The sequence below is a fragment of the Somniosus microcephalus genome, chromosome 26, assembly GCF_052327205.1.
Source record: "Somniosus microcephalus isolate GS21.2 chromosome 26, FLI_Smic_1.0, whole genome shotgun sequence".
Classification (NCBI taxonomy): domain Eukaryota; kingdom Metazoa; phylum Chordata; class Chondrichthyes; order Squaliformes; family Somniosidae; genus Somniosus; species Somniosus microcephalus.
This window is the reverse complement of record NC_141012.1, coordinates 43,527,361-43,552,299: the sequence shown is the minus strand read 5'-3', so window position 1 is coordinate 43,552,299 and position 24,939 is coordinate 43,527,361. Positions and strand designations below refer to the sequence as shown.

Below are 24,939 nucleotides of genomic sequence, written 5' to 3'. Positions count from 1 at the left end.
TGGAGACTCTCGGAGCTCCATTGTCAGCTGCCAGCTGTAACGCCACCATCTCCCTATGTTCCTTAGACTTTAAGTGATTCATCCTGATTTCGGCACTTTGGGAGTTCTCGGCACAAGCTGGGCAGACCAGGTCCTCGTAATATTCAGTGTCACTCAACAGATCATGGTAATATTCGGTGTCGTCCTGAGCTAGGCCAGTGAGAGGGTCTTCTATTTCCTCCTTACCCAGCTGGACGTTAGCCGACTTTTGTTCCAAATCCCGACATCTGTCCTGAAGAGACTTCATCATGCGTTCAGATTCATCCCGCTTTTTCTGGGCTTCCTGCAAGTCTTTTACTAGTGACCTCATTTGTAATTTCAATACTTCAACTTCATTCGGAGATTGATTGATCGGACTATTCAATCCCTCTACTGAAGTAGCTGTTTCAGTATTCTGTTGTTCTACATTGCCGTGCGTCAGCGTACTTTTGGCATCCAAGGGCTGTTCTGCTGCAGACTTCTCAGTCTGGGTTGCCACCTCAGCTCTTCCAATGACTTTTGAGAGCTCCCTTCCCTTTGAAGATTGAGGCTCGTATTTAAGTTTTTCCCATTTTAGAGTTTTATCCCTCAGCATATGAATGAGTTGGCTGACTGTTAACTCTTCTGCCATCATCCCTTTCCCATTAGCTGCAGGGCTGTTTAGAACCTTGCACTGGGGTCCCTTTGCTGCTTCTACTTCGCCATCATCCGCAGCCTCCACCATTCGAATTTCCACAAATGAATCGTCCGGTGATGCTGCACCCGACTTCAGTAGGAGCTCGGAATTCATGGCGACCAAATCAGCCTTTTCTGCCTGCAACCTGCTAACAAGCGCCTTCAGTTGCTGAACATCTTGCTCCACCAGATTAGAGCATGCACCTTCAGAGACCGAATCAGCTTTGATTCGTTTGGCCTCCTCGCGCAGACGGTTTGTGTGCTCCTGCTCCATTTTCACCCCCAGCTGCTTCTGTTGTCTTTCCAGATTCTCCCACTCTGTGTCCAAGAACTTTTTCATTGCTGTTGTCTCTTGCTCAAGACGGCAACTCAATTGTTCTAATTGCTGTTGTAATTTGAAATAAAGTTGAGTTTGAGCTCGGTGTTCCTCAGTAATGTATATGTCTGTAAACTGGACAGACTCAGAATTCTCTGTCAAACTATGTTGTTGTTGTTCAGTGGAATTCTGTTCTGAAACATTGTTCTCCTCTGGAGCATAAGCCTTTATGCACGCCTTCGTTTTTCCAACCTCAGTCAGCAAGTTCATTTTAGACTTGTCTTTCATACTTGGGCTGGTCTCATCGTCATCCGTTTCAGAGTCTGAGCTGATTGTCTGCACCGAGTCCTCACTCGTTATTGCTTTTAGGTAGTGCCATTCCATGTCTATTTTCTTGATCCACTCCCGTCCTAGAAGTGGTGGTCCTCCCTCAGGTAGTACATATAAGTCCATTCCTGGGTGCTCTTTGCCCCTGTCTCTCACCTTGACTCTTATCTTCCCCATGGGGTATACTTTATGCCCCATGTATGTCTGCAATACGAACTTGATATCTCTCAAGGGTATATGTGAGAATAGCCGGTTGTAATCCCTTCAATTTATGACTGATAGGGCTGATCCAGTGTCCAACTCCATTTTCACTTGGACTCCGGCTATTTTTAGCATGACCCAGATAGTTTGTAGGTCAGCTTTCTTACTCACATTGTGAATTCTCAGACTACCCAGTTCCTGGCCGTTTGGGTCTGAATCCGAATTCTGTTCGTCTGAACTCTTCTCAGCCACCTTGTGTACTTTGTTGTACTTTCCCTGTGATGGCTTTTTTTGGTTGTTGGTCTTCTTTCCTGACCGGCATACTTTAGCTATGTGACCCAGTTTGCCACATTTTCTACATTCCTGGTTTTTAAACCAGCATTGGTTCTGGTCGTGTGTTGTCTTCCCACAACGATAACATTTCGTTGTACCCGAAGTAATTTGATCCACACTGAGTACAGCTGCCTTTAGCTGCATTTCCGCAGTTCCTTTCGCTGCGGCTTCGTGCGATGCTGCAATAAGGGCAGCCCTCTCAAGTGTAAGGTCGTTCTCTTCGAGTAGTCGCTTTTGCGTTCCTTCCTTCGACAGCCCGCACACGAACTTGTCTCGCAATGCCTCTGTCAGATTTCCTCCAAACTGGCAGTATTTCGCTAGTCTACGCAGTTCGACCAAGTATTCCGCGTTGCTTTCCTCTTTCCGTTGCGTTCTCGCATAAAATTTGAATCGTTCCGCCAACATCAGCGGTGTGGGGTTCAAGTGATCCTTCAGAACAGCAACAATATTATCAAAAGTCTGATCCGCCGGTTTAGCTGGTGATAGAAGATGCTTCAATAACCCGTATGTCTTCGCGCCCATCGAGTTTAGCAAGGTTATAGCTTTATCATCATCTTCTATTTTATTGGCCTCACAATATATCTCGATACGTTCTACGTACGTGGCCCAATCTTCCACCTCGGCATCGAAGTTATTGATGTTACCATGCTTAGGCATCTTCACTATCTCTCACTATCTTTCTGCGAAACAACAGGATTTCTCTTTAACTTTTTAACTTTTTCTTTTTTTTTCCAAAAATGGCGGTTTCCCGTGCTTGTCTTCTTCCCCGCCTACTGGCAAAATGGCGGTTTCCCGCGCTTGTCTTCTTCCCCCCTACTGGCAAAATGGCGGTTTCCCGCTCCTGACTTCTTCCTCTGGTGGGAGGGGTAAGCTTTGCCCTCGGGCGACGACCGCTGGTTTACGGGGTTTGTAGCCTGTGCGCCGGCTTTAGTTTATTCTGAAGCGCGCGCTAGAAAAGCCGATCTCGTTCCTTGTTCCCCCCCCCTTCTTCTTTTCGGCAGGGGCAACCGGCGCTGGGGACAACCAGTTGGCGTCGGACAGATCCAGCTCCTGGTCCTTCACGGCAGCTGCTGCAAGCCGCTGGCCAGAACCTCGCTCGGTCTCTCTCTCGGGCTCTGTCTCTCCCGCTCGCGCGGCTCTCGCTCGCTCTGTCTCGGGCTCTGTCTCTCCCGCTCGCTCGGCTCTCGCTCGCTCTCTCTCGGGCTCTGTCTCTCCCGCTCGCGCGGCTCTCCCTCAGCGGCTTTAAACGCCTCTCCCAGACCTCCCGCAGTCCGGTCCTTTCCTCCCCGGCTGCGGCTGATTCTTCGCGGGTTATTTAGTTATTTATTTATTTATTGCCTCCGCGCCTTATGATCCCGGTCGCAGCGCCTCGCGGCCTCGGTAGGTGCCCGGCCTTTTTCGCTCCAATCGCGCCTCCCAGCCCTCTCGCAGTCCGGTGCTTTCCTCCCCGGCTGCGGCTGAGTTCTCCGTGGCTTATTTATTTTTATATCTTCCCGCGCCTTACGATCCCGGTCGCAGCGCCTCGTGGTCGCGGTAGTTGTCCGGCCTTTTTCGCCGTCGCGGTCTAGCCGTCTCACAACGCTCCCCAGCCCGCTTGTACCGCGGCTTCCGTGCTCCACGCTGCCCCGTCTCAGCGCCTCTGGGCCCGACTTCTGTCCGGCTCCTTTCCCCCTCGACCGTGGTCGAGTTCACTGCCCTTATCCTCTGTTTATTTTTTTTTATTTTCCCTTTACTCACAGTCACCGTGGCCGACTTGCTTCTCGTGTTGATCGGCTCACTCACCACCGTGGCAGAAGGGACAATCCATGCCTGTTGCTGATGGAAGACTTCGTGTTTGAAATCTTCCTCCTTTCTTGGTCAGCAGACTCGAGTTTTCTCTCAGCAAAACGACGAGGGCGGGTGCCTCTTTTCGATGCTCGTTTACTTCTTCAGAAGTATTGTTGCCGCAGGGTAAGATCGAACTCGTCGCCACTGTAAAGTCTGTGGGTTGTATAGCGAAGTAATACACAGACTACAAGAGTAACTTAAACAGGACTTTACTATTCGAAGGTCAGGGCGAATCTGCCCAATAAATTCTGCCACAGCACTTATATACCGGTGTGGTCACCGTCGGTATTACAGTATACAGCAGCCAGGATAAAGTAGTGCCACACCTAAAATAGTTCTCTTAAAGGTGGACGGTTACATACAATAGTTCTCTTAAAGGTAGAACAGTTACATACACTACAGGTGAGAATTTTGAAATCGAGGCACTGCTTAACCGGGAGCCAATGTAGGTCAGCGAGCACAGGGGTGATGAGTGAACGGGACTTGGTGCGAGTTAGGACACGGGCAGCCGAGTTTTGGATGACCTCAAGTTTACGTAGGGTGGAATGTGGGAGGCCAGCCAGGGGTGCGTTGGAATAGTCAAGTCCAGAGGTAACAAGGGCATGGATGAGGGTTTCAGCAGCGGATGAGCTGAGGCAGGGGCAGAGATGGGCGATGTTACAGAGGTGGAAATAGGCGGTCTTAGTTATGCTGTGGATATGTAGTCGGAAGCTCATTTCAGGGTCAAATATGACACCAAGGTTGTGAACAGTGTGGTTCAGCCTCAGATAGATGTTAGGGAGAGGGATGGAGTCAGTGGCTCGGGAACGGAGTTTGTGGCAGGGACTGAAAACAATCGCTTCGGTCTTTCCAATATTTAAGTGGAGACAATTTCTGCTCATCCAGAACCGGATGTCGGACAAGCAGTCTGACAATTTAGAGACCGTGGAGGGGTCATGAGAAGTGGTGGTGAGGTAGAGCTGGGTGTCGTCAGCGTACATGTGGAAACTGACGGTGTTTTCGGATGATGTTGCCAAGGGGCAACTTGTAGATGAGAAATAGGAGGGGGTCAAGGATAGATCCTTGGGGGACACCAGAGGTAACGATGCGGGAGCGGGAAGAGAAGCCACTGCAGGTGATTCTCTGGCTGCAATTAGATAGATAAGAATGGAACCAGGCGAGTGCAGTCCCACCCAGCTGGATGATGGTGGAGAGGTGTTGGAGAAGGATGGAGTGGTCAACCATGTCAAAGGCTGCAGACAAGTCAAGAAGGACGAGGAGGGACAGTTTACCTTTGTCACAGTCACAAAGGATGTCATTTGTGACTTGATGAGAGCCGTTTCGGTACTGTGGCAAGGGCAGAAACCTGATTGGAGGGATTCAAACGTGGAATTGCGGTAAAGATGGGCACGGATTTGGGAGGCAACAACAAGGGCTTTGGGGAGGAAAGGGAGGTTGGAGATGGGGCGGTAGTTTGCAAGGACGGAGGGGTCAAGGGTTTGTTTTCTGAGGAGGGGGTGATGACGGCAGATTTGAGGGAGAGGGGGACAGTACCTGAGGAGAGAGAACCGTTAACAATATCAGCTAACATAGGAGCCAGAAAAGGAAGTTGGGTGGTCAGCAGTTTGGTGGGAATAGGGTCGAGGGAGCAGGAGGTGGGTCTCATGGACAAGATGAGTCACAGATTTACACACACAGATACAACCCCCAAACACACAGATGCACACCTGCATTTACACAGAAACACTCACATTCACACAAACACACTGATACACAAACACACACACACTGATACACAAACACACACACACTGATACACAAACACACACACACTGATACACATACACACACACATAATGAAAGGAATAGCCAAAGAGTTTGTACAATTCAAACACTAATTTGCACGGTAACAATCACTAGTGAGAGGCTCCCTCACTATTCAGGTTGAGCTGGATGCCGATGGTGGAACTCCCCACCACGTTGCTTGCTGTGCACCAGTACGTTCCTTTGTCGCTGTCTCCATCTGTTTCCTGAATGGTGAGGTTTGACCAGAAGACCTCCTGGTGCAGCAGGTACTTTTTGGGCATTAGCCAGATGCTCTCATTCCTGTTGTTGTGCCAGACGATCTCCGAGGGAGGGTAGGCAGCTTTAAGGATGCAGGTCAGATGGACATCACTCCCCTCAAACACGGTCAGGGTGTTCCTCGGGGTGAGAAGATCGGGCGCCTCTGAAACCGGAATAAACACAGCAGATTATAAAAAGAAAGAAAGACTTGCATTTATACAGCGCCCTTCACGACCTCAGGACATCCCAGAGCGCTTTACAGCCAATGAAGTGTAGTCACTGTTGCGATATAGGAAGCGCGGCAGCCAATTTTTGCACAGCAAGCTCCCACAAACTGCAATGACCAAATAATCTGGTTATTTTTTTATTATGTTGATTGAGGGATAAATAATAACTCCCCTGCCCTTCTTCAAAATAGTGGCCATGGGATCTTTTACGTCCACCTGAGAGAGCAGACAGGGCCTCGGTTTAACGTCTCACCCGAAATTTCAAATAACATCTTTACTTCATTTCATAGAATCATAGAATCATACAGCACCGAAGGAAGCCTTGCTGGTTTCTGAACCTTTCATCACAGGGAGCGGTTTGTCTGCAGTCCGCCAATCCCTTCATAATATTGACAACCTCAATTAGGTCACCACAAAATGTCCACTTATTTTACAGCAAACAAACCCAGCATCCTTAATCTGTCCTCATAATTTAGATCCTTGAGGCCCAGAACTTTCTTGGCTGCTTGCCTCAGTACCTGCTCAAGGGCAGTATCTTTAACTAAAGCGGTAAGAGTTAAGCAAGATGATAGCCAAAGACTGACTACTCTCCTACATGCTAATAGAATCTTTGAGTTCAGAAAGAAAGAAAGACTTGCATTTCTATAGCGCCTTTCACGACCACAGGACGTCTCAAAGCGCTTTACAGCCAGTGAAGTACTGTTTGAAGTGGAGTCACTGTTGTAATGTGGGAAACGCAGCAGCCAATTCATGCACAGCAAGCTCCCACAAACAGCAATGTGATAATGACCAGATCATCTGTTTTTGTTATGTTGGTTGAGGGATAAACATTGGCCCAGGACACTGGGGGGAGAACGCCCCTTCAGGATGGAAGGCCGAAGAGTAGTGAATATTTGAAAATGAAGAATCTTCCAGGAGAGTCCGTACCTAGTCGGATGCTGCATACTCTGCTTCTGGTCAAAGGATGTGTCGCTTGGCAGATAAACTCCTTGCCGCTGTATGTTGGACTAGACTTTAGCACCTGATTGTTGATGGACCGTTCAGCATTACCCAAGAAGTTGCTTCTCCAGTTCTTCCACTGCAGTGAAGCCTGCGGTAGTCCTCCTTCCCAGCTACACGACAGCATGGTGTACTCCAAGCTCTTCACGGCAGCAGCCGAACACTTGGGTCTTCCTTCAGGCAATACTAGCCGGAAATGAAAACACAAAAGAACATCAAAACAAAATTAGATGTTGGACAACACATGGGTGAAAGTGAGAATAAGAAAGTAATCTCAATAGAGAAGTGAATTCAAAAACTGTCGCAAACCACAAGTCCAGCTTGTCACCATCTGTATCCCAAAATGGGACTTCCTTTATAATCACCGCCCTATTTGAGGGGGTTGATGTCTCAACTGATGCACGTTTCATGGTGCATTCTACATTCCCAATGGCAATCTTGCTGTGTCTCTCACCCCACTACATGATGTCACTAAAAGTTCGACATTGTCTCCATCGGCCATTTTGTTCTTTACAAATTGGAATTTTCTTCTAAGATGGCGGTTTCAGAATTAAATCCTAAGAAAAAAAAAGCATAGGCTTGCCATTTTCTTCAATTCATTCCGGCATTGGGCCATATCTTCCTGGGAAAACAGCAGCATGTGAACGGCGCATGCCATTATTAATGCACAAGTCGGCCAGCAAATTCAGGGGATTAAGGGATACGCCGTGATTTGCGAATCTCCAGAGCCTGCTGGCCGATTTACGCTGTTCCGCCATTTGCTTCCCACAAACGGCATCCCACCCTTAGCCTCCCCGTTATTTATAAGAAATTGCTGGATTTGCACATTAAATGCCCATCAGAAAGTTAGGGCTCATACTTAACAACCCTGTTAATGCAATGCCAATCAACCTCTCCAGCCCAGAAAAAGAACAATTTAAACTGTTGAGTCTCATTCATACATGTAGTCAATTGCTGTTAGAGATTTGTAAAATATTAGTTTCAAATTTTTACATTTTTGTCTTACTTTTCCTTTCTGTCTCTTTTCTCTCTCTCTCTTAATCAATATTTCTTTCCCTCTTTATTTCTCTTTCTGTTCCTGATTTGTCTCTAATTCACCCTATTTCTTTTTCCATCGCTCCTCTGTTTCTTTTTCAATCCTTCAATCTCGTTGGTTAAGGAGATAGACTTTTGGTCCCATCATTCACCGAGGTCCCAGATGCCCGGTTGACCTGGTTATCAGCTCACACTTCCAGCAAGTTATGGCACAAAATTAATTGGAGCTAAAGGGTGCTGGAAAAAGTCTAACTGAGGGCGCTCGCAACGAGATGCCCCACTCCAGCAATTTCTGACCCATTGTTGCAAAAACAATGCAGAAGCTTTATTTCATGTGCATTCACCTCATTTTCATGACATGCTCATGTCCTTCTGCATGTTGGAGCTTTCAGGGGTTGAGGATTTGGGGTTGGGGGCTAATGATATTTTTCACAATATTGGTGCAGTCTAGAAAAGCCCAGCGCCATTACTGGGAGCTGGAAATGCTCTTGGACACGACAAGGTACTGTATAACTGTGTACAGTTTTGGTCTTCTTACGTAAGGAAGCCTTAGAGGGAGTGCAATGAAGATTCACTAGACTGATTCCTAGGGTCATAGTCTCAGGATAAGGGGTCGGCCATTTAGGACTGAGACGAGGAGAAATTTCTTCACTCAGAGGGTGGTGAATCTTTGGAATCCTCTACCCCAGAGGGCTGTGGAGGCTCAGACGTTGAGTATATTCAAGGCTGAGATCGATAGATTTTTGAATATTAAGGGAATCAAGGGATATGGGGATAGTGCAGGAACGTGGAGATGAGGCGGAAGATCAGCCATGATCTCATTGAATGTTGGAGCAGGCTCGAAGGGCCGAGTGGCCGACTCCTGCTCCTATTTATTATGTTTTTATAAGTGCAATCAGACAGGGCTCCCAATCCTGATCATTAGCCAGTGATTCCTGTTGGCAAGTGTGCGTTGGGTGCGGACAGGATCAAACTCAACCGTGGCACTTCCCACAACCGTCTAGTCAGCACCTTCCAGAGAGGGGAGAAAAAGACTGGAGGTGGAGGGGGGAAAAGAGCGAGGAGCATATTCTAACAGTTATTGATCAGTTATACTCACGTGCTGTGGTTCTGCAGGACCAGTCTGCCCTCAGAGCTGGATGAGAGGGTCGGCAGGAATAGGTACTGTTGTTTGATGTCTCCCGTCCTGGCTTTACTCTTGAAATACTGGATTTTCCCTCCGCATCAATGCCCTTTTTCACCATATTAACCCACTGGAGAGTCGCTGGCGGGTCTCCACCTTCCCATGAGCACCACAAAGCTAAATCCTGATTATCATTAACGGATAGCACGGTGCAGATGGGCCTCCCAGCAGGAAGATCTGTACATGGTGTGAAGGACTGCAGAGGTTAGTAACTCAGTATATGAGGACACGCAGCGAACAAAACTGAACCTGATCCTACCTTCACGCTTTCCGCCGCCTCTTCCCATTTACAATTAGCCAGTGGACAACCTGTCTCCAATAAAGAGGATCGCGGAGCTACATCTGGTCAATGTGAACAGTTCAAGAGGGAAGATAGGAATGTAGGAATTGGAGGAGGTCATTCAGCCCGTCGAGCCTGCTCTGCCATTTTGCTAGCCTTGACAGCTTTAGATCACAATTTCCTGCCCTTTCTCTACAACTCTTAATACCCTCACTTACCAAGTAAGCATCGATCTGCCTTTTATCAACCTCAATTGATTCTGCCTCTATGACCTTTTGGGACAAGCACATCGACAGCCCCAGGTGTTTCTGTGAAGAATGATTTTCTGTATTTGCTTTTAACATGCTTAAGATGATTCCAAACACTACAGTTAATGCACAAGCCTAACTTACCAGTAACCTACGGGCAACTCCTGGTACACTCCTAGAAGTTGTGCAGTTGTATCCCTGAAGATAAATCTACAGCATTGAGCAAGCAACAGTGACCTATATGTAGCCTAGGCTTCCAACAATTAACTTACACCACACACTTTACAAAAAATCCTGCTAATATTTGTAAGGAATACAGTTTCACGTGAAACTAATTTTCATTCAAAACTAAGTACAATGAGTGAGCAGATTTTTTTATGATGTAACAAGTTTTTGTGTTTAAAAAAATGCACAACCCTTGTTTGTGTTGAGGGTTATCAGTGTTGGGAGTAGAATGTTTTTCCACTTTGGCACTCCCAGGTCAGGCTCAGTATGGGTTAGACACAGAATGAAGTCTCCCCAACTCGACCCAAGAATGTGCCTCAATACCAAACTCAGAAGATTCCCCCAACCCACTGTGCCGGTGTGACACTAGATCCAGGCTGGGAATTTCCTCGCAGCTACTCCCGCCCCACCACCGTAACTTTGGCCGAAGTGCGGCAGGAACGCGTGTGTGTATACGGGGTTTCCACCGCACTTCCAGCAAAGACACAGCGACCAAGCGGAAGCACTCTGAGGAAATTCCCAGGAATAATTACCTCCGACGTTCCCCTCTTGAACCAAAATACCCCACTGTAGCACCATTAGATCATTGCTTGAGGTGGTGAGTAGATCACACTAGATCCCTGCATGAGTTACCAACAGCATGTGAGGGGGTAGTTTTCCACCTTCACAGTCTGGGCGGTAGCCTGGCGATGCAGATCACCCACCCTGTTGTAGAACTGCCTGATTTTCATCCTATTGGCTTCAAAGTGATGAAGATCAGGCAGCTTCTACAATGGGCGGTGAATCCTCTCCACCAGATTACCGCCCAGGCAGAGAAGGTGAAAACCACCCCCAATGTAATCGGCAAGAAGCAGTGCCACAATTCTTTCAGAAGTGTCTAGAACAGAAACACGGGCACTATGCTGCACATCACTGATGAAGACATCAATTTGAATGTATGACATGGACAACTTTGCCTGAGCGTGCTTTGGAGGCAGAGTTCAGTAACTGAGGGTTCTGGTGAGGCCAGCTTCAGCCTGGACACAATCCTTTGGAACCACGCTGAGGGTTCTTTGGTAGCTCTTGCCTTTTTTCGATTTGAGCAAATACCCCAGTGCAGGTTAAACGCATTGTGTGCAAGACGTATGCCAAGTCCGTTCTATTTCATGCTTCAACACTCTTAAGCAGTCAACAGAAGGGCTTCTTTCACCTGTAGGGAGAATTTTAACTCCTGGGTGAGAAACCAGTGGAGCATACGGGCCACTCGCTCATGAGCTGCAGTAGATGGCCTGGTCCATTTTAATGGCGGAACTTCATTAACATCCCAGCGGCCGGTTGCCTGCCCAAAGTGGTGTGCAGGGGCTGCTGGGCCAGTTTTGGGCCTATGATACTCGGGCGGCCAGGCCGGCAGTCAGGTAGGTTGCAGGGGTAGTTTCGGGAGGATTTCACAGGAGGGAAAGGGGCTGGTGGGGGGGAGCCCTGGGCAACACTCCTGTTCCTCCAGGCCCCACAAACTTACCTGACAGGGCCACCCATGGCTGTTCGCCCAGGTTTTACGAAGCATGGAACCCGCGGTGGTGCCCCACTCAGTAGGCAGTTAAAATAGCCTCGCGGTCCTAGCTGAGTGATACGACCGCGATTTGCACATATTTATGAGTGTCTCCAGCGGGAGCTTCAGCCGCCCAGAAAAACAGCGGCGTTGAAATGGCCATCGGGCAGGAAATGAGCACTAAGTATACCGCTTGGATATTAATTCCCGTTCCGCACCGTTTCTGTCGGGCAGATAGAGTTAAAATTTCCCCCTTGTGAGAGATCCAAGGTCAAACTGTGTGGCATAAATGGGGAGACAAACACCGAGCAGTCACTGCACCCTCTCACGCAGCACATTGACTTGGTGAAGCTCAGCATCTGAGGAACAGCCAGTAAGCTTTGGTAATAACAACAGAAAATGCTGGAAAAACTCAGCAAGTCAGGCAACATCCGTGGAGAGAAATTTGAGTTGACGTTTCGGGTTTGACCCTTCTTCAAAACTGGAGAGAAAAGGAACTAGATCGAAGGCAGGGCTGCGATCGGACAAAAGAATTAAAGAACCAAAAGAAGTAAAAGAGATTAGAAGCTAGACGAGATGGTAATAGGCTGTGATTAGGTGTAAAGTGTACTGGCAGGGCAAAAGATAGCTGCCAGGTGTGAGAGAAAAACAAAAGGAAAGGGGGGGGGGGGAAGGAAAGGAGTGGAAAAATATAAGTGAAAATGAAATAGGGGCCGAGGTTATGATCTGAAATTGTTGAACTCGATATTGAGACCGGAAGGCTGCAGACTGCCTAATCGGAAGCTTTGGTATCCAGCTTTGGACAGGGACATTGGGAAAGGAGAAGGAGCAGCGACATTGAATAAGGACACAATACCAGCAGCACAAAGAAGGGACTTCAGTAAGGCTGACCAGGTGGTGGAAACAGTATGGGTAGAACTAAGGAACAGCGAAGGATGCAAGCATGTGGTGGGAGTTGTCGAAAGACATCCTGATAGTGGTGATGTAGTTGGGGGAATCTATAAATACAGAGATCAGAGTCGCGTGTAGTAGCAACAATGTGGGAGATTTTAATTTTCACAGAGATTGGGAGAAGCGGAATATCTCAAGTAGTAAAGGCAATGAATTTCTGGAATGTATTTGGGACAGTTTTCTGGAACACTTTGGGCGCGATCTTGCCAGCCCTGGGGAGACGGGTATGGAGGCGGGACTGCCGGGAAAATGGCAGAATTCGGGTGCCCAACCCGCCCCCAACCTGCCTCCATGCCATCTTGCCAGGAGGCAGTTAGCCGACCTGTGCCGGGTCCCGTCTCCTTGGAGGCGGGAAAGGGATTACAGCCACTTAACTACCTGTTAAAAGGCAGTTAACAGGCCAATAAGAGAATTATCCCCATTTTACCCACACAAGTTCGGGCTTCCCGAAGGCTCCGAACCCCACCAGGGTCAACGAGGCGAGTAGTGGGTCGGAGGGGGTCGGAGGGGTGCAAAAGTGCGCTGGGAAGGTAAGTGATGGGTGCAAATGTGGAGAAGTGAGTATGTGAGGTAAGTGGAAAGTGTTAGAAAAAGTTTACTTACCTTTGTTTCTTCCTGCAGGCTTCAATCGGTGGGTATGCGGAGAGTCGCGCACCTCCGCGGCAGAGATGACAGATGGCCGCTGCATTCTCCAATGCAACAACCATCTCATTTCTGCAAAAGAAAGAGGTTTGAAGAGGTCTTGAATTCAAGAACTCATCAAACTACAGAGAATGTCAGTGTTTGACTGCTTCACAGAGCTGTCAAACGATAACAATTCATCTATCAAAAATTTTGACGTTCTCTATAACCGGTCTCCCCTTAATTGGCCTGCTGAGCCCGCTGGGCGGGCTTAACAAGGTCACTCAAGGGAAAATAGCGTGGGTTGGCCAGAAGTTGACGGAGGCGGGGCTGAAACCCGACAAGTGGGAGTCCCGCCTCCAAAAGCTCCCCATTGGCAAAATCCAGCCCTATCGTTTAGAATCGAGAAGGGAACAGGCCGCACTAGATTCAGAGATGAGCAACGAACCAGGATCAGTTAAAATCTGACTGTAAGGGAACGTCTTGTGTTCCCCAGAGATCTACACTGGAGCCTTAGCTTTTCATCGTATATATCAATGAATTAAATGAATTAATCGAGAGCAGTGACCATAATATGATTGAATTTGATATTAGGTTTGAGTTTCACAAACCAAGTTTTTAAATTGAAGTAAGATAAACTTGGAGGGGCTGAGAATAAATTGCCTGCAGTAAACTGGGCTGAACTGTTAATGGGTAAACCTACAGAAAGACAGTGGGAAATATTAAAAGAGGATTTTGTACAATGCAAAACCAATGCATGCCCCTAAAAGACAAAGGAGGGAAAATTGGGTTGCTTTGCGCCTACTGTTAGCATCCCCGGGGGGCGCTAATGGGGCGCAAAGCCTACGGCGCCGCTAACGCCTCCTGCGAAATTAAGCGGGAGGTTAGCGGCGGCGGTAGCCGGTAGCACCCCGCGGCACTGCACCGCCGGTGATGACGTCACCGCCGTGCGCAGCACCCCACTCGCGCCCCGGCCGCAAACTTTGGTCACGCCCCCTGACCTACCGCCAGACGCTATTTCTGACAGGGTCAGGGTGGCATTTTTGCGTCCGCGGCGGCGCTACTTAAAGGGCAGGTGCCAGGCGGCCATTTTTTTGGGTCGCCTGCCAGCACCTGCCCCCTTTTGCTTTTTTATGCGGGGTGCTGGCCGCAATCGGTCAGACCGGCACTCCTCTTGAATGCCGGGCTGTATTCCTGGCACCCCATTCCCCGGGGGTCCAGCAGGGGAGGGAGGCTGCTGCACGTAGCGCCGCGCTATTAAATGGTAGCATCCCAGGAAGGCGGGGGAGTGCTTGGGGCTCTACCACTCAATTTATGGTACAGGGGCGCTAACATTTTCGGGGCGCTAAAAGTAACGCTCCGGCGAAGTTAGCGCCCCAAAGGGGGCGCGATTGAAAGCTCCACTTGTGCAGTTAAGCGACCATGGTCAACAAACAAGGTAAGAGACAGTATCAAGCTAAAAAGAACAGGCTTACACAATTGCAAAGAAAAGTGGAAATCCAGCGGACTGGGAGAGCTAGAAAAAGCAACAAAAGGATATAAAGAAATTAATAAAAGATGCAAAAAGGGAGTATGAAAATACTTCTAACAAATATCAAAGTTAACAATAAAAGTTCTTATCAATACATTAAGAAAAAGAGGATGGTCAATGGGGGAAAAAGGTCGGTGCAGGCGAGGCTATAATGGATAATACGAGACTGCAGACTTGTTAAATGAGTGCATTGTATCCGTTTTCACAGTAAAGAGGATAAAATACCAGCAGTACAAGGAAACCTAAAATAAGTCAAGGGGAGGAATTAATTGGATGCAATGTAAGTAAAAATATTGTAATGGAGATAATTAAGTGACTTAAGATAGACAAATCCCCAGGGCCTGATGGTTTCCACCCTTGGCTACTAAAAGAAATGTGTGGGGTAATTACAGATGTGTTAGTCATAATTTTCCAAAGCTCTCTAGATTCAAAAACTGTGGCAGGGATTTGGCTCACCTCGGCGGGTCCGGGGCGGGTGACGTCGGTGACGGGTCCCAACCTCGCTGCTGGCTCCAGCCAGCTGTCCAAAATGATTTTCCCTTGATTGAGCTTGTTAAGTCCGCCCAGCGCGTTTGCCGGTCCAGTTAGAGGAAGCGGGTCTGGTGACCTCATTCATGACGCGTCATCTGCCAGTTTCCTTAAAGGGACCATGGCCAACTTTATTTTGACATTTGTGCTGTCAGTGTTCTACAGCATTGAGGTGCTGCAAACACCGACAATCATTGCACAGAGGTTCAGGGCTGCACCCAGGCTCTCCCATGTCTCCCTCCATATGCTTAGTAGCCTAGGGTCTAAACCATCAGGCCCTGGAGATTTGTCTATCTTAAATCCCTTTATTATATGCTTATGGAGGGAGTCACAGCATGCAGCGATGGGCGGAAGAGACCTCCCCAGGAGACCAACACAGCCTGGTTGCACATTGCACAGGAGGGCACAAGTAGGGATGTTGTCAGGAGGACCAGGCTGCAGTGGCCACATAAATGATCTCAATGACCTCATTAGATCACAAAACGTTAGTACAAAGCCACACTCACCTTCATCCTGCTGTGCCCCTCATCACATCCCCATCACTCTGCCTTCCCTACCCTACCCCTGCACATCCTTACTCACACCAACTTACTTTGCACCTCCACCTATCCCTCCCTCTCTATCTACATTATCACTTCCCCATCTCACTAGCCAGCCCTCACACTCACCCTCATCCTACTGCAATCATACCAACTAACAACACACAAGGGTAGGCACTTGGATATTTTATCCAATGTTCATGTACAGTTTCTGTTAATGTGCTGTCAAACATTGTAACCTTTATTTTCAACGGTTTATGTTCTTGGACAGATTTGTGTGCACCTTTGGAAGTGGCTTAGTGAGGTGCAGTGAACGGTGAGACATAATGGTGATGAGTGTGAAATGAATGGCTTGGGTATTGTCGGGATGCTTTATGGTGATGGTGTGGGGTGGTGCCAACCTGGCACATCATGTGGCAGCCAGGGTGTACAGTGTCAAGTGAAGTAAATCTGGCCATGGTGAGGCCATCGCTGGGCTCCCGGGCAGCAATGTGCTCGGGTGCTGATGCCCTCTGTCCTGTGCAGCATCAGGTGATTGCGGAGAAGGTTGGTGTTGTTGGTGCTGCTGGTGTTGGGGTTGATCGTGCTTGGATTCTGAGGACCAAGGTGAGACAGTATAAAGGGCACCATGTTGATGGAGTAGATGGCAGGTGAAGTAGAGATTCTGTCAATGGTGAGAGAGTTCTTCCAATGAGTTGAGACTGGATGGAGAGTGGAAAGTGGAAAGCCTGCAGAATCTGTGCTGGAAATGGACTGAGAAACAGCTTATGGCTGAGGAAAGTGATTATGTCAGGTAGAAGCTTTTACTGTACATTTGAAGCTGTCAAGTAATCAGCTGAAGCAATGGCCACTGAGCTCCTGCCTCAGGTTGATAGCCGTGGTCCCCGAACAGAGTGATTCCCGTGTCCATGAAGTTAAAGTGAAAAGGTAAGTTAAAAAAGTCTGTCAACTAGATGTTAATGAGTTTAATTGGGTCCCCTGCCGCTGCCTGTCGGGTCTGCTCAGCGCTGACAGACCCGACATTGGGAAAGGCGCGTGGCAGCAGGCTGACAGCGGGGTCTCGATAAAAACCACTTTCCCACCCGACCCGCCACCGATCCCACCCGCTGACCCCCCGGAAAATACCGGCCTGTGCCTTTGGATTGCAGGATTGCAAATGTCATTCCATTATTTAAGAAAGGAGGGATCGAGAAACCAGGAAACTACAGACATTGCATAGCTGATGAGAAAACTCTGAACTTGGTACAATAGTTTCTAGGCCTTACCTGGAGGCTAAATATGAACAGGCTCAAGGGGCCGAATGGCCTCCTCCGTCCTATCAGCGCACACGCTCATAAATACAGATCTCGGTTGTCTCAGTGATCATGTGTACTAATTATTATTATTTAGGGTCGTGCATCATTATGCATTTCGGCAGATGCATGACAGCCCTAAGGAGCAATTTAAAATTCTCATCCTTGTTTTCAAATCCCTCCATGGCCTCACCCCTCCCTATCTCTGTAACCTCCTCCAGCCCTACAACCCCCCGAGATCTCAGCGCTCCTCTAATTCTGCCCTCTTATGTATCTCGATTTCCTTCGCTCCACCATTGGTGGCCGGGCCTTCAGTTGTCCAGGCCCTAGGCTCTGGAATTCTCTCCCTAAACCTCTCCGCCTCTCTAGCTCTCTCTCTTTCTTTAATACGCTCCTTAAAACTGACCTCTTTGACCAAGCTTTTGGCCACCTGTCCTAATATCCCTTTATGTGGCTCGCTGTCAAATATTGTTTGATAACGCTCATGCGAAGCGTCTTGGGACATTTTACTACGTTAAAGGTGCTATATAAATGCAAGTTGTTGTTGTTGTTGTAGGAGCTAACCCACGTGTGGTAAAGGTATTGGGAAGCAAGTCACTTATCATTGGTTACTCGGACTATCTTTAAAATAGCTTCAAAGATGTGACCATTTCACTCAGATTTGCCTCCGGGCTACCGATTGTCACCTTTTGGCATTTCTTGTATAAGTGACCCCCTCTACATGGTGCATGTAGTAATCGACACTCGTCCCAGAACCTTGCTTCGGGTTACAAAGCATCACCCCCTCCCGTGTATCTAACCACCTATGATACACACTATCCATACATCCGGCACACTTCAGACATGCACCTCCAAGCGTAGAAAGTATACAAGAGGAGAGAGTCATTTCATGCTGAGGTTAATAAGAGGCTAATTGCCGTTGCTGAGAGAAGTTTGCAGGTTCACCTGGAGCTGAGACTTTGCAAGCACCCGCCAACCTGTAAATTTCCCTCACCCGCAGCAATTAAACTCTAATTGGCCTCGGGCATCTGCTTAGTTCGATTCTGTGATCTGTAAAAGGGGCAGGCTAACTTCAACAGATTAAATACACTAATTGTGCCTTACATTCCACAATGTCATTGTGAGTTCGCAGAGCCACTGACTTTCCGTGAGCAACGCCAAAGGAGATCCGCTGGTAAATTTCAACGGTTGAAGGTCAGTCAGGCTAGTTGTTATTCTGAGGTGAATCTCTGACTGTGAAGGTTTCAATCTCAGTATACGGTGAAATAGGCTTTATGTGGTGATGAACTGGGAAAATGGAGAGAAGCTACGATTTTAAAGAATGTATCTAAAAAACGTCACGGGCAAGAAATGCCATTGATGCCCATCCTCAATATTCCCCTCAGCTCCATTCTGAAGGACTCAATGTTTTTGCCTCCAATACGCCACCTGGCAGCTTATTCGAACCATCTATTGGTATTCCAGGTTTTTCGCCTCTCCCGGGAGATCACACGGGTTCGGGTGGGATGGAGAGTGAAAGTAGATTTGAGGTTAGGATCAGATCAGCCATGATCTTATTGAATGGCGGAGCAGGCTCGAGGGGCCGATTGGCCTACTCCTGCTCCTATTTCTTATGTTCTTATGTTCCTAATATCCTCTTTGAGTACAAGGCCATGAGGAGTGCGGATACATGCTCTGGGGCTGCTTTACCTCACTGGGCAGATTGCCTGTTCCTGCAACATCTGAAGCTGAAGGCAGCAGCCAAGGCAGTTATTGGGAAACATTTGGCCAGGATTACCACTGTCCAAACCGTCTAAGGAGGTTAATGATAAGGTGAACATGATTGGCCTGCAAAGCTTAATGCCACAAGGGTTACATGAGCGAGTGACCTAGATACAACCAGACGGGGCACTATTTCTGCCTCATGCAATTTATACTTCAAAGATTTTATCCATTTGAATATACTAAGCCAGTCTTCAAATGCCTCAAAGGTTACATGTGGAGAGACTCAGCCTGCTGGAGACGTAGATAGAAAGAGGGTAACCCTGATTCACACTCATTGGGAATGTCCTAAGATTGACCATTTCGGGGAGGAAGATAAGAGGAGCGTAAAGCCCTCTCCTGTTATCCTAGATCATGGATCATGGGGGACCCTTCCTCAGCGGCAAGCCCTAACGTGAGCTACGGTGGCTGATCTTAGCCAGGGTGATGGCAGAGGGTGTGACTGTTGGTCTCACCCATGCCTCCTGCGCATTCTGTTTCAGGCTCTATCACCCGCGCATCTTGAGCATGGTACTCCACGCCAGAGTGTGCTCTTTTAATAGAATTTGGTTGGTAGACAATTAGTTTAGAACAATATAAATTTTCAAAAAGGTTTTATAGAAAAAATCTCAATTTTTCAACAACACCTGACGAAAGCCATAATTCAATCAACCTGTAACTGCCCTGAACTGTACTTACAATACAAGAAAAACTATCCCAATTGTGTAAGCTGCTTCTATAGTTTTCTACTTGTGTTATGAATTAGTGCAGGACCTTACAATAATATACTGACAGCACCTTACACGTCAAAAGTTTATTAATCTCACATTATAGGTTTCAAAAATCTGCAGTCCATCTACAATCTGCAAGTTTGCCGAGAAATATTGGAGTTTATGGTAAAATCAAAGGCAGAAAAATAGTTGAGGACAACTGTGGTAAACCACGTTCACTATCGTTAGCACTGTTCACCACTGTTCGTTATAACTGTATCACTGACCACTATTGTATCACGGTACGAGGTCGCCTCTTGCCACACTGCTATACCTGGGATGACCACTGCCGACTCCGCCTTGGCTCCACCCACCAGGCCAGGTATAAAGGTGAGCGACTGGCTGGTATTCCTCCTGCTTGGATCGGATCACCCACGAGAGTGGGCTGTTATTTAGTCAATAAAAACCTTTAGTCACCTTCGTAACTCTTCGCCTTTTATTGGAGGAATTGATAGGTATATCAATTTTATTGACTAAATTTAATGATGTCCGACAACGAGTCACAACCGGCGGAGGAGCCACCAGCGCAGCTCCCAGGAGCACAGCCACACCAGCCAGCTTGGCTGCGAGCCCTCAGACCGCCGTACCTGGACCTGAACCCACGAGCAGCAAACTCAGCCGCAGACTTTAAACACTGGCTGGTCTGCTTCGAATCATACCTGAGAGAATCCAGCGTCCCTCAGGCATCCAAACTAAGTGTCCTGCAGGCACAACTGAGCCCGAGAGTATACACTCTCATCGAGGACATGACTACCTACGAGACCGCCATCAACCTGCTGAAACAGAAGTACCGGACCCCGGTAAACTACATGTACGCTAGGCACCTCCTAAGATCACGGCCGCAACAGCCAGGAGAATCAGTAGCCGAATTCTCACAGGCGCTATATGCACTCGCCAGGAACTGTGACTTTAAATCGGTGTCGGCAGCCGAAAATACTGAAGATAATATCCGCGACGCATTCCTGAAAGGCCTACGGTCCGAGTACTCACGGCAAAGACTGCTGGAAGCTAAAGACCTCAGCATGGAAAAAGCTGAAGCCCTCGCTATCTCCCTGGAAGTGGCCCACCAAGATCAGGAAGCATTCACCAGGTACTGCTCGCGACCCTGGGACTCGGGCCCGACCCCTACCACAGCACCCTTCCCAGCGCCGCCCCCGGGACCTACCTCTGCGTCGGCGTCCCGGACCCGACCGGCCCTGCCACCCCCGGCACCGGCCCCGACATCGGGCATCCGCGATCGGGCCGCCGGCTGTTTTTTTTGTGGCCAGGAGAAGCACCCGAGGTCGCGCTGCCCAGCCAAGAACTCCATATGTAGAACCTGCCTGAAGAAAGGCCACTTCTCCAAGGCCTGCAGGAGCGGATCCTCAGAGGCCAGCAGTGCCGCATGCGAACTATGGGGGCGGCCATCTTCGTTTAGGGCAACTGAGGCCAGCATCCCCACACATGAGTCATGGGGGCGGCCATCTTTGTTTAGGGCAACTGAGGCCAGCATCCCCACACATGAGTCATGGGGGCGGCCATCTTTGATTAAGGCAACCGACCCCAATAGTGCCTCATGGGGCCCTACCTCGTGGGAGACGCCATTTTACTCACCACGCCCGACCGCCTCGCCCGCAGATGACAACGACTCGCTCAGCTACACACTAGCTTCCGTCACCCTGGACCAAGCCCGCCCGCACCATCTGTCCAAGTCAATGATGGACATCAAAGTGAACGGCCACGCCACGACCTGCCTGTTCGACAGCGGAAGCACGGAGAGCTTCATCCACCCAGACACGGTGAGCCACTACTCCCTCTCTGTCCTACCAACGCGCAGCCGAATCTCGATGGCATCGAGGTCCCACGCCACGGACATCAGCGGCTACTGTGTCGTGACCCTGTCGGTTAAGGGCACGGAGTATAAAAACTTTAAACTCCTCGTCCTCCCCCATCTCTGCGCTGCCGTCCTACTAGGGCTGGACTTCCAATCCCACCTCCAAAGCGTAACCCTAGCATACGGTGGACCCCTCCCCCCACTCACAGTCAACAACCAGCAAACGTTAAACCGCCCACCGCGTAACACCTGCAGCCTCTCCACCCTCAAGGTCCCGCCACCCTCTCTGTTTGCTAACCTTACCCCTGACTGCAAACCCGTCGCTACCAAAAGCAGGCGGTATAGCGCCGGGGACAGAGCCTTCATTAGCTCTGAGGTGCGGCGCCTCCTGAAAGAGGGCATTATCGAGGGGAGCAGCAGCCCCTGGCGTGCCCAGGTCGTAGTCGTAAAGACCGGCGATAAAAACCGCCTGGTCATCGACTACAGCCAGACCATAAACAGATATACCCAGCTGGACGCATACCCCCTCCCCCGCATATCTGACATGGTCAATCAGATTGCACAGTATAAAGTATTCTCGACCATCGACCTGAAGTCGGCCTACCACCAACTCCCTATCCACCCTGAGGACCGCCAGTATACCGCCTTCGAGGCGAATGGGCGCCTATACCACTTCCTTAGGGTCCCCTTCGGTGTCACTAATGGGGTCTCGGTCTTCCAAAGGGAGATGGACCAGATGGTTGACCAGAACGAACTGCAGGCTACATTCCCCTACCTAGATAACGTCACTATCTGCGGCCGCGACCAGCAGGAACATGACGCGAATCTGGAGAAATTCCTCCGTACGGCCCAACGGCTGAACCTCACCTACAATAAGGAGAAATGCGTGTTTAACACCACGCGCCTTGCCATCCTCGGCTGCGTAGTGGAGAACGGAATCATCGGCCCCGACCCAGAAAGAATGCGCCCCCTCATGGAGCTACCCCTCCCCCACTGCCCTAAAGCACTTAGGAGAACCCTGGGGCTTTTCGCCTACTATGCCCAATGGGTACCCAATTACGCGGACAAAGCCAGACCCCTCCTGAAAGCCACTTCCTTCCCCCTCACGGAGGAGGCGTGCGCGGCCTTCTCCCTCATTAAGGGAGACATAGCCAAGGCCACGATGCACGCAGTGGACGAGTCCATCCCCTTTCAGGTGGAGAGCGACGCCTCCGACTTCGCCTTAGCCGCCACCCTAAACCAGGAGGGGAGGCCAGTGGCCTTCTTCTCAAGGACCCTACAGGGCCCCGAGATCCGACATTCGTCGGTCGAGAAAGAGGCCCAGGCGATCGTGGAGGCAGTACGGCGCTGGAGGCACTACCTGGCAGGCAAACGATTTACCCTCCTCACCGACCAGCGTTCGGTGGCTTTCATGTTTAATAACAAGCTGAAGGGCAAAATCAAGAATGACAAGATTTTGAGATGGAGAATCGAGCTCTCCACCTACGATTATGAGATCTTGTACCGGCCAGGCAAGCTGAACGAATCCCCTGATGCCCTTTCACGAATGACATGCGCCAGCGCGCATATCGATAGGCTTCAGACCCTCCACGACCAGCTCTGCCACCCCGGAGTCACCAGACTCTACCATTTCATTAAGGCCCGCAACCTGACCTACTCCATCGAGGAGGTCAGGACCATGACCAGGAACTGCCAGACCTGTGCGGAGTGCAAACCGCACTTCTATAGGCCGGACCGAGCAAGCCTGATCAAGGCCACCCGCCCCTTCGAGCGCCTGAGCATCGACTTTAAGGGGCCCCTCCCGTCCTCTGACCGTAATGTGTACTTCCTCAACATCGTTGATGAGTACTCCCGTTTCCCCTTTGCCTTCCCCTGCCCCGACATGACCAGTAGCACGGTCATTAAGTGCCTGAATGCCCTCTTCGCCTTGTTCGGGTTCCCGAACTATATACACAGCGACCGGGGCTCCTCCTTCATGAGCGAGGAACTCCGGCAATTCCTCCTAGAGAGAGGTATTGCAGCAAGCAGGACCACCAGCTACAACCCCAGAGGTAACGGTCAGGTGGAAAGAGAGAACGCGACGGTATGGAAGGCCGTCCTCTTAGCCTTAAAGTCTAAGGGCCTCCCAACCTCCCGCTGGCAAGAAGTCCTCCCGACAGCGCTGCACTCCATCCGGTCATTACTTTGCACGGCCACTAACACCACCCCCCATGAACGAATGTTCGTTTTCCCCAGGAAGTCGACTACGGGAACCACTCTACCAACCTGGCTGACCGCCCCGGGGCCGGTCTGGCTGCGGAAACACGTGAGGACCCATAAAACGGACCCCCTGGTCGAGAGGGTGAACCTCCTGCACGCCAACCCCCAGTACGCCTACGTGGCGTACCCAGACGGGCGGGAGGACACTGTCTCCCTACGAGACCTCGCACCCTCAGCCGATCCGGAAACACCGCCACCACCCCCCCCAACCTCAGTCCAGGTAGACGGCATGCCGGAACCCCACGAGCCCTCGCCGACCACGCAAACACCAGCATCAACACCGGATAAGGCACCAGCACCGGATAAGGCAACACCACCGCTGCGGCGATCGGAGAGGCTTACGAAGCCTCCGGACAGACTGACCTACCAGAATTGGTAGTACACTTCACCCCGCCGGACTTAATTCTAAACAAGGGGTGAATGTGGTAAACCACGTTCACTATCGTTAGCACTGTTCACCACTGTTCGTTATAACTGTATCACTGACCACTATTGTATCACGGTACGAGGTCGCCTCTTGCCACACTGCTATACCTGGGATGACCACTGCCGACTCCGCCTTGGCTCCACCCACCAGGCCAGGTATAAAGGTGAGCGACTGGCTGGTATTCCTCCTGCTTGGATCGGATCACCCACGAGAGTGGGCTGTTATTTAGTCAATAAAAACCTTTAGTCACCTTCGTAACTCTTCGCCTTTTATTGGAGGAATTGATAGGTATATCAACAACAAAATACTGAGGGTTTCTTGAAACCAAATGATTTGAGATTAAATTCTACTCACAGTAGACAGTGAGTACGATGGTGGTCTTAGTCCTGGCGTTGAGGACTGTGTTGTGCGCGAGACACATGTAGGTTCCCGTCTGACTTCGGGCGATTCTCTCCATGACAAATTGCTGTCCCGCGTAGATCTGCGAGTTGTTGTGGAACCAGATGTACTGGCTGGGCGGATTGGACGAGGCAGAACAGGTCATGGAGACCGTGTCCTGCTCAATGGCTGAATAACCCACTGAGTTGAGAGCGTAAGGAGTGACGTTGATGGCTGGCTGATCAGGACCATCTAGAAAAAGACAAGGTGAGCCAGCTTCACTTTAGAGACTACGTATTGCTGAACGCTACAATTGTACTTCTGGATGCAACATCATTGATCAATAGTGAATCACAGGACTGGTTGCAATCAAGGGACAATTATTGTCCTGGCACTGAGCCTTGCCAGCTGGGAGCATTGGTTGTAGAATTGGTCCAATTGTGTTAATAAAACACCTTGGCCTAGAAATTCGGTGGGTTTAGCGCCCAATTAGAGGCGTTAGAGGGCCTTGCGCCGGAATTATAGCCGCGATCGAAATTGTGTTGGGCCCTACCATCGGCGTTAGCCGGTAGCGCTGCGCCGGCACCGATGACGTCATCGGTGTGCGCAGCGTCCCGGTTGCCGT

General features: G+C 49.6%; 1 protein-coding gene across 1 annotated transcript in view; it reads right to left on the bottom strand.

Annotated features, from left to right (window-relative positions):
* Positions 1-24,939, bottom strand: part of vsig10l2 (V-set and immunoglobulin domain containing 10 like 2) — a 93,002-nt gene that overhangs the window by 39,339 nt on the left and 28,724 nt on the right. The window contains exons 5-7 of the mRNA XM_085968235.1: positions 24,291-24,566; positions 6,895-7,152; positions 5,613-5,903 (exon numbers count right to left, since the gene is read on the bottom strand). Coding sequence (XP_085824361.1) covers positions 5,613-5,903; positions 6,895-7,152; positions 24,291-24,566 — 825 coding nt within the window. The remainder of the gene's footprint in view (positions 1-5,612; positions 5,904-6,894; positions 7,153-24,290; positions 24,567-24,939) is intronic.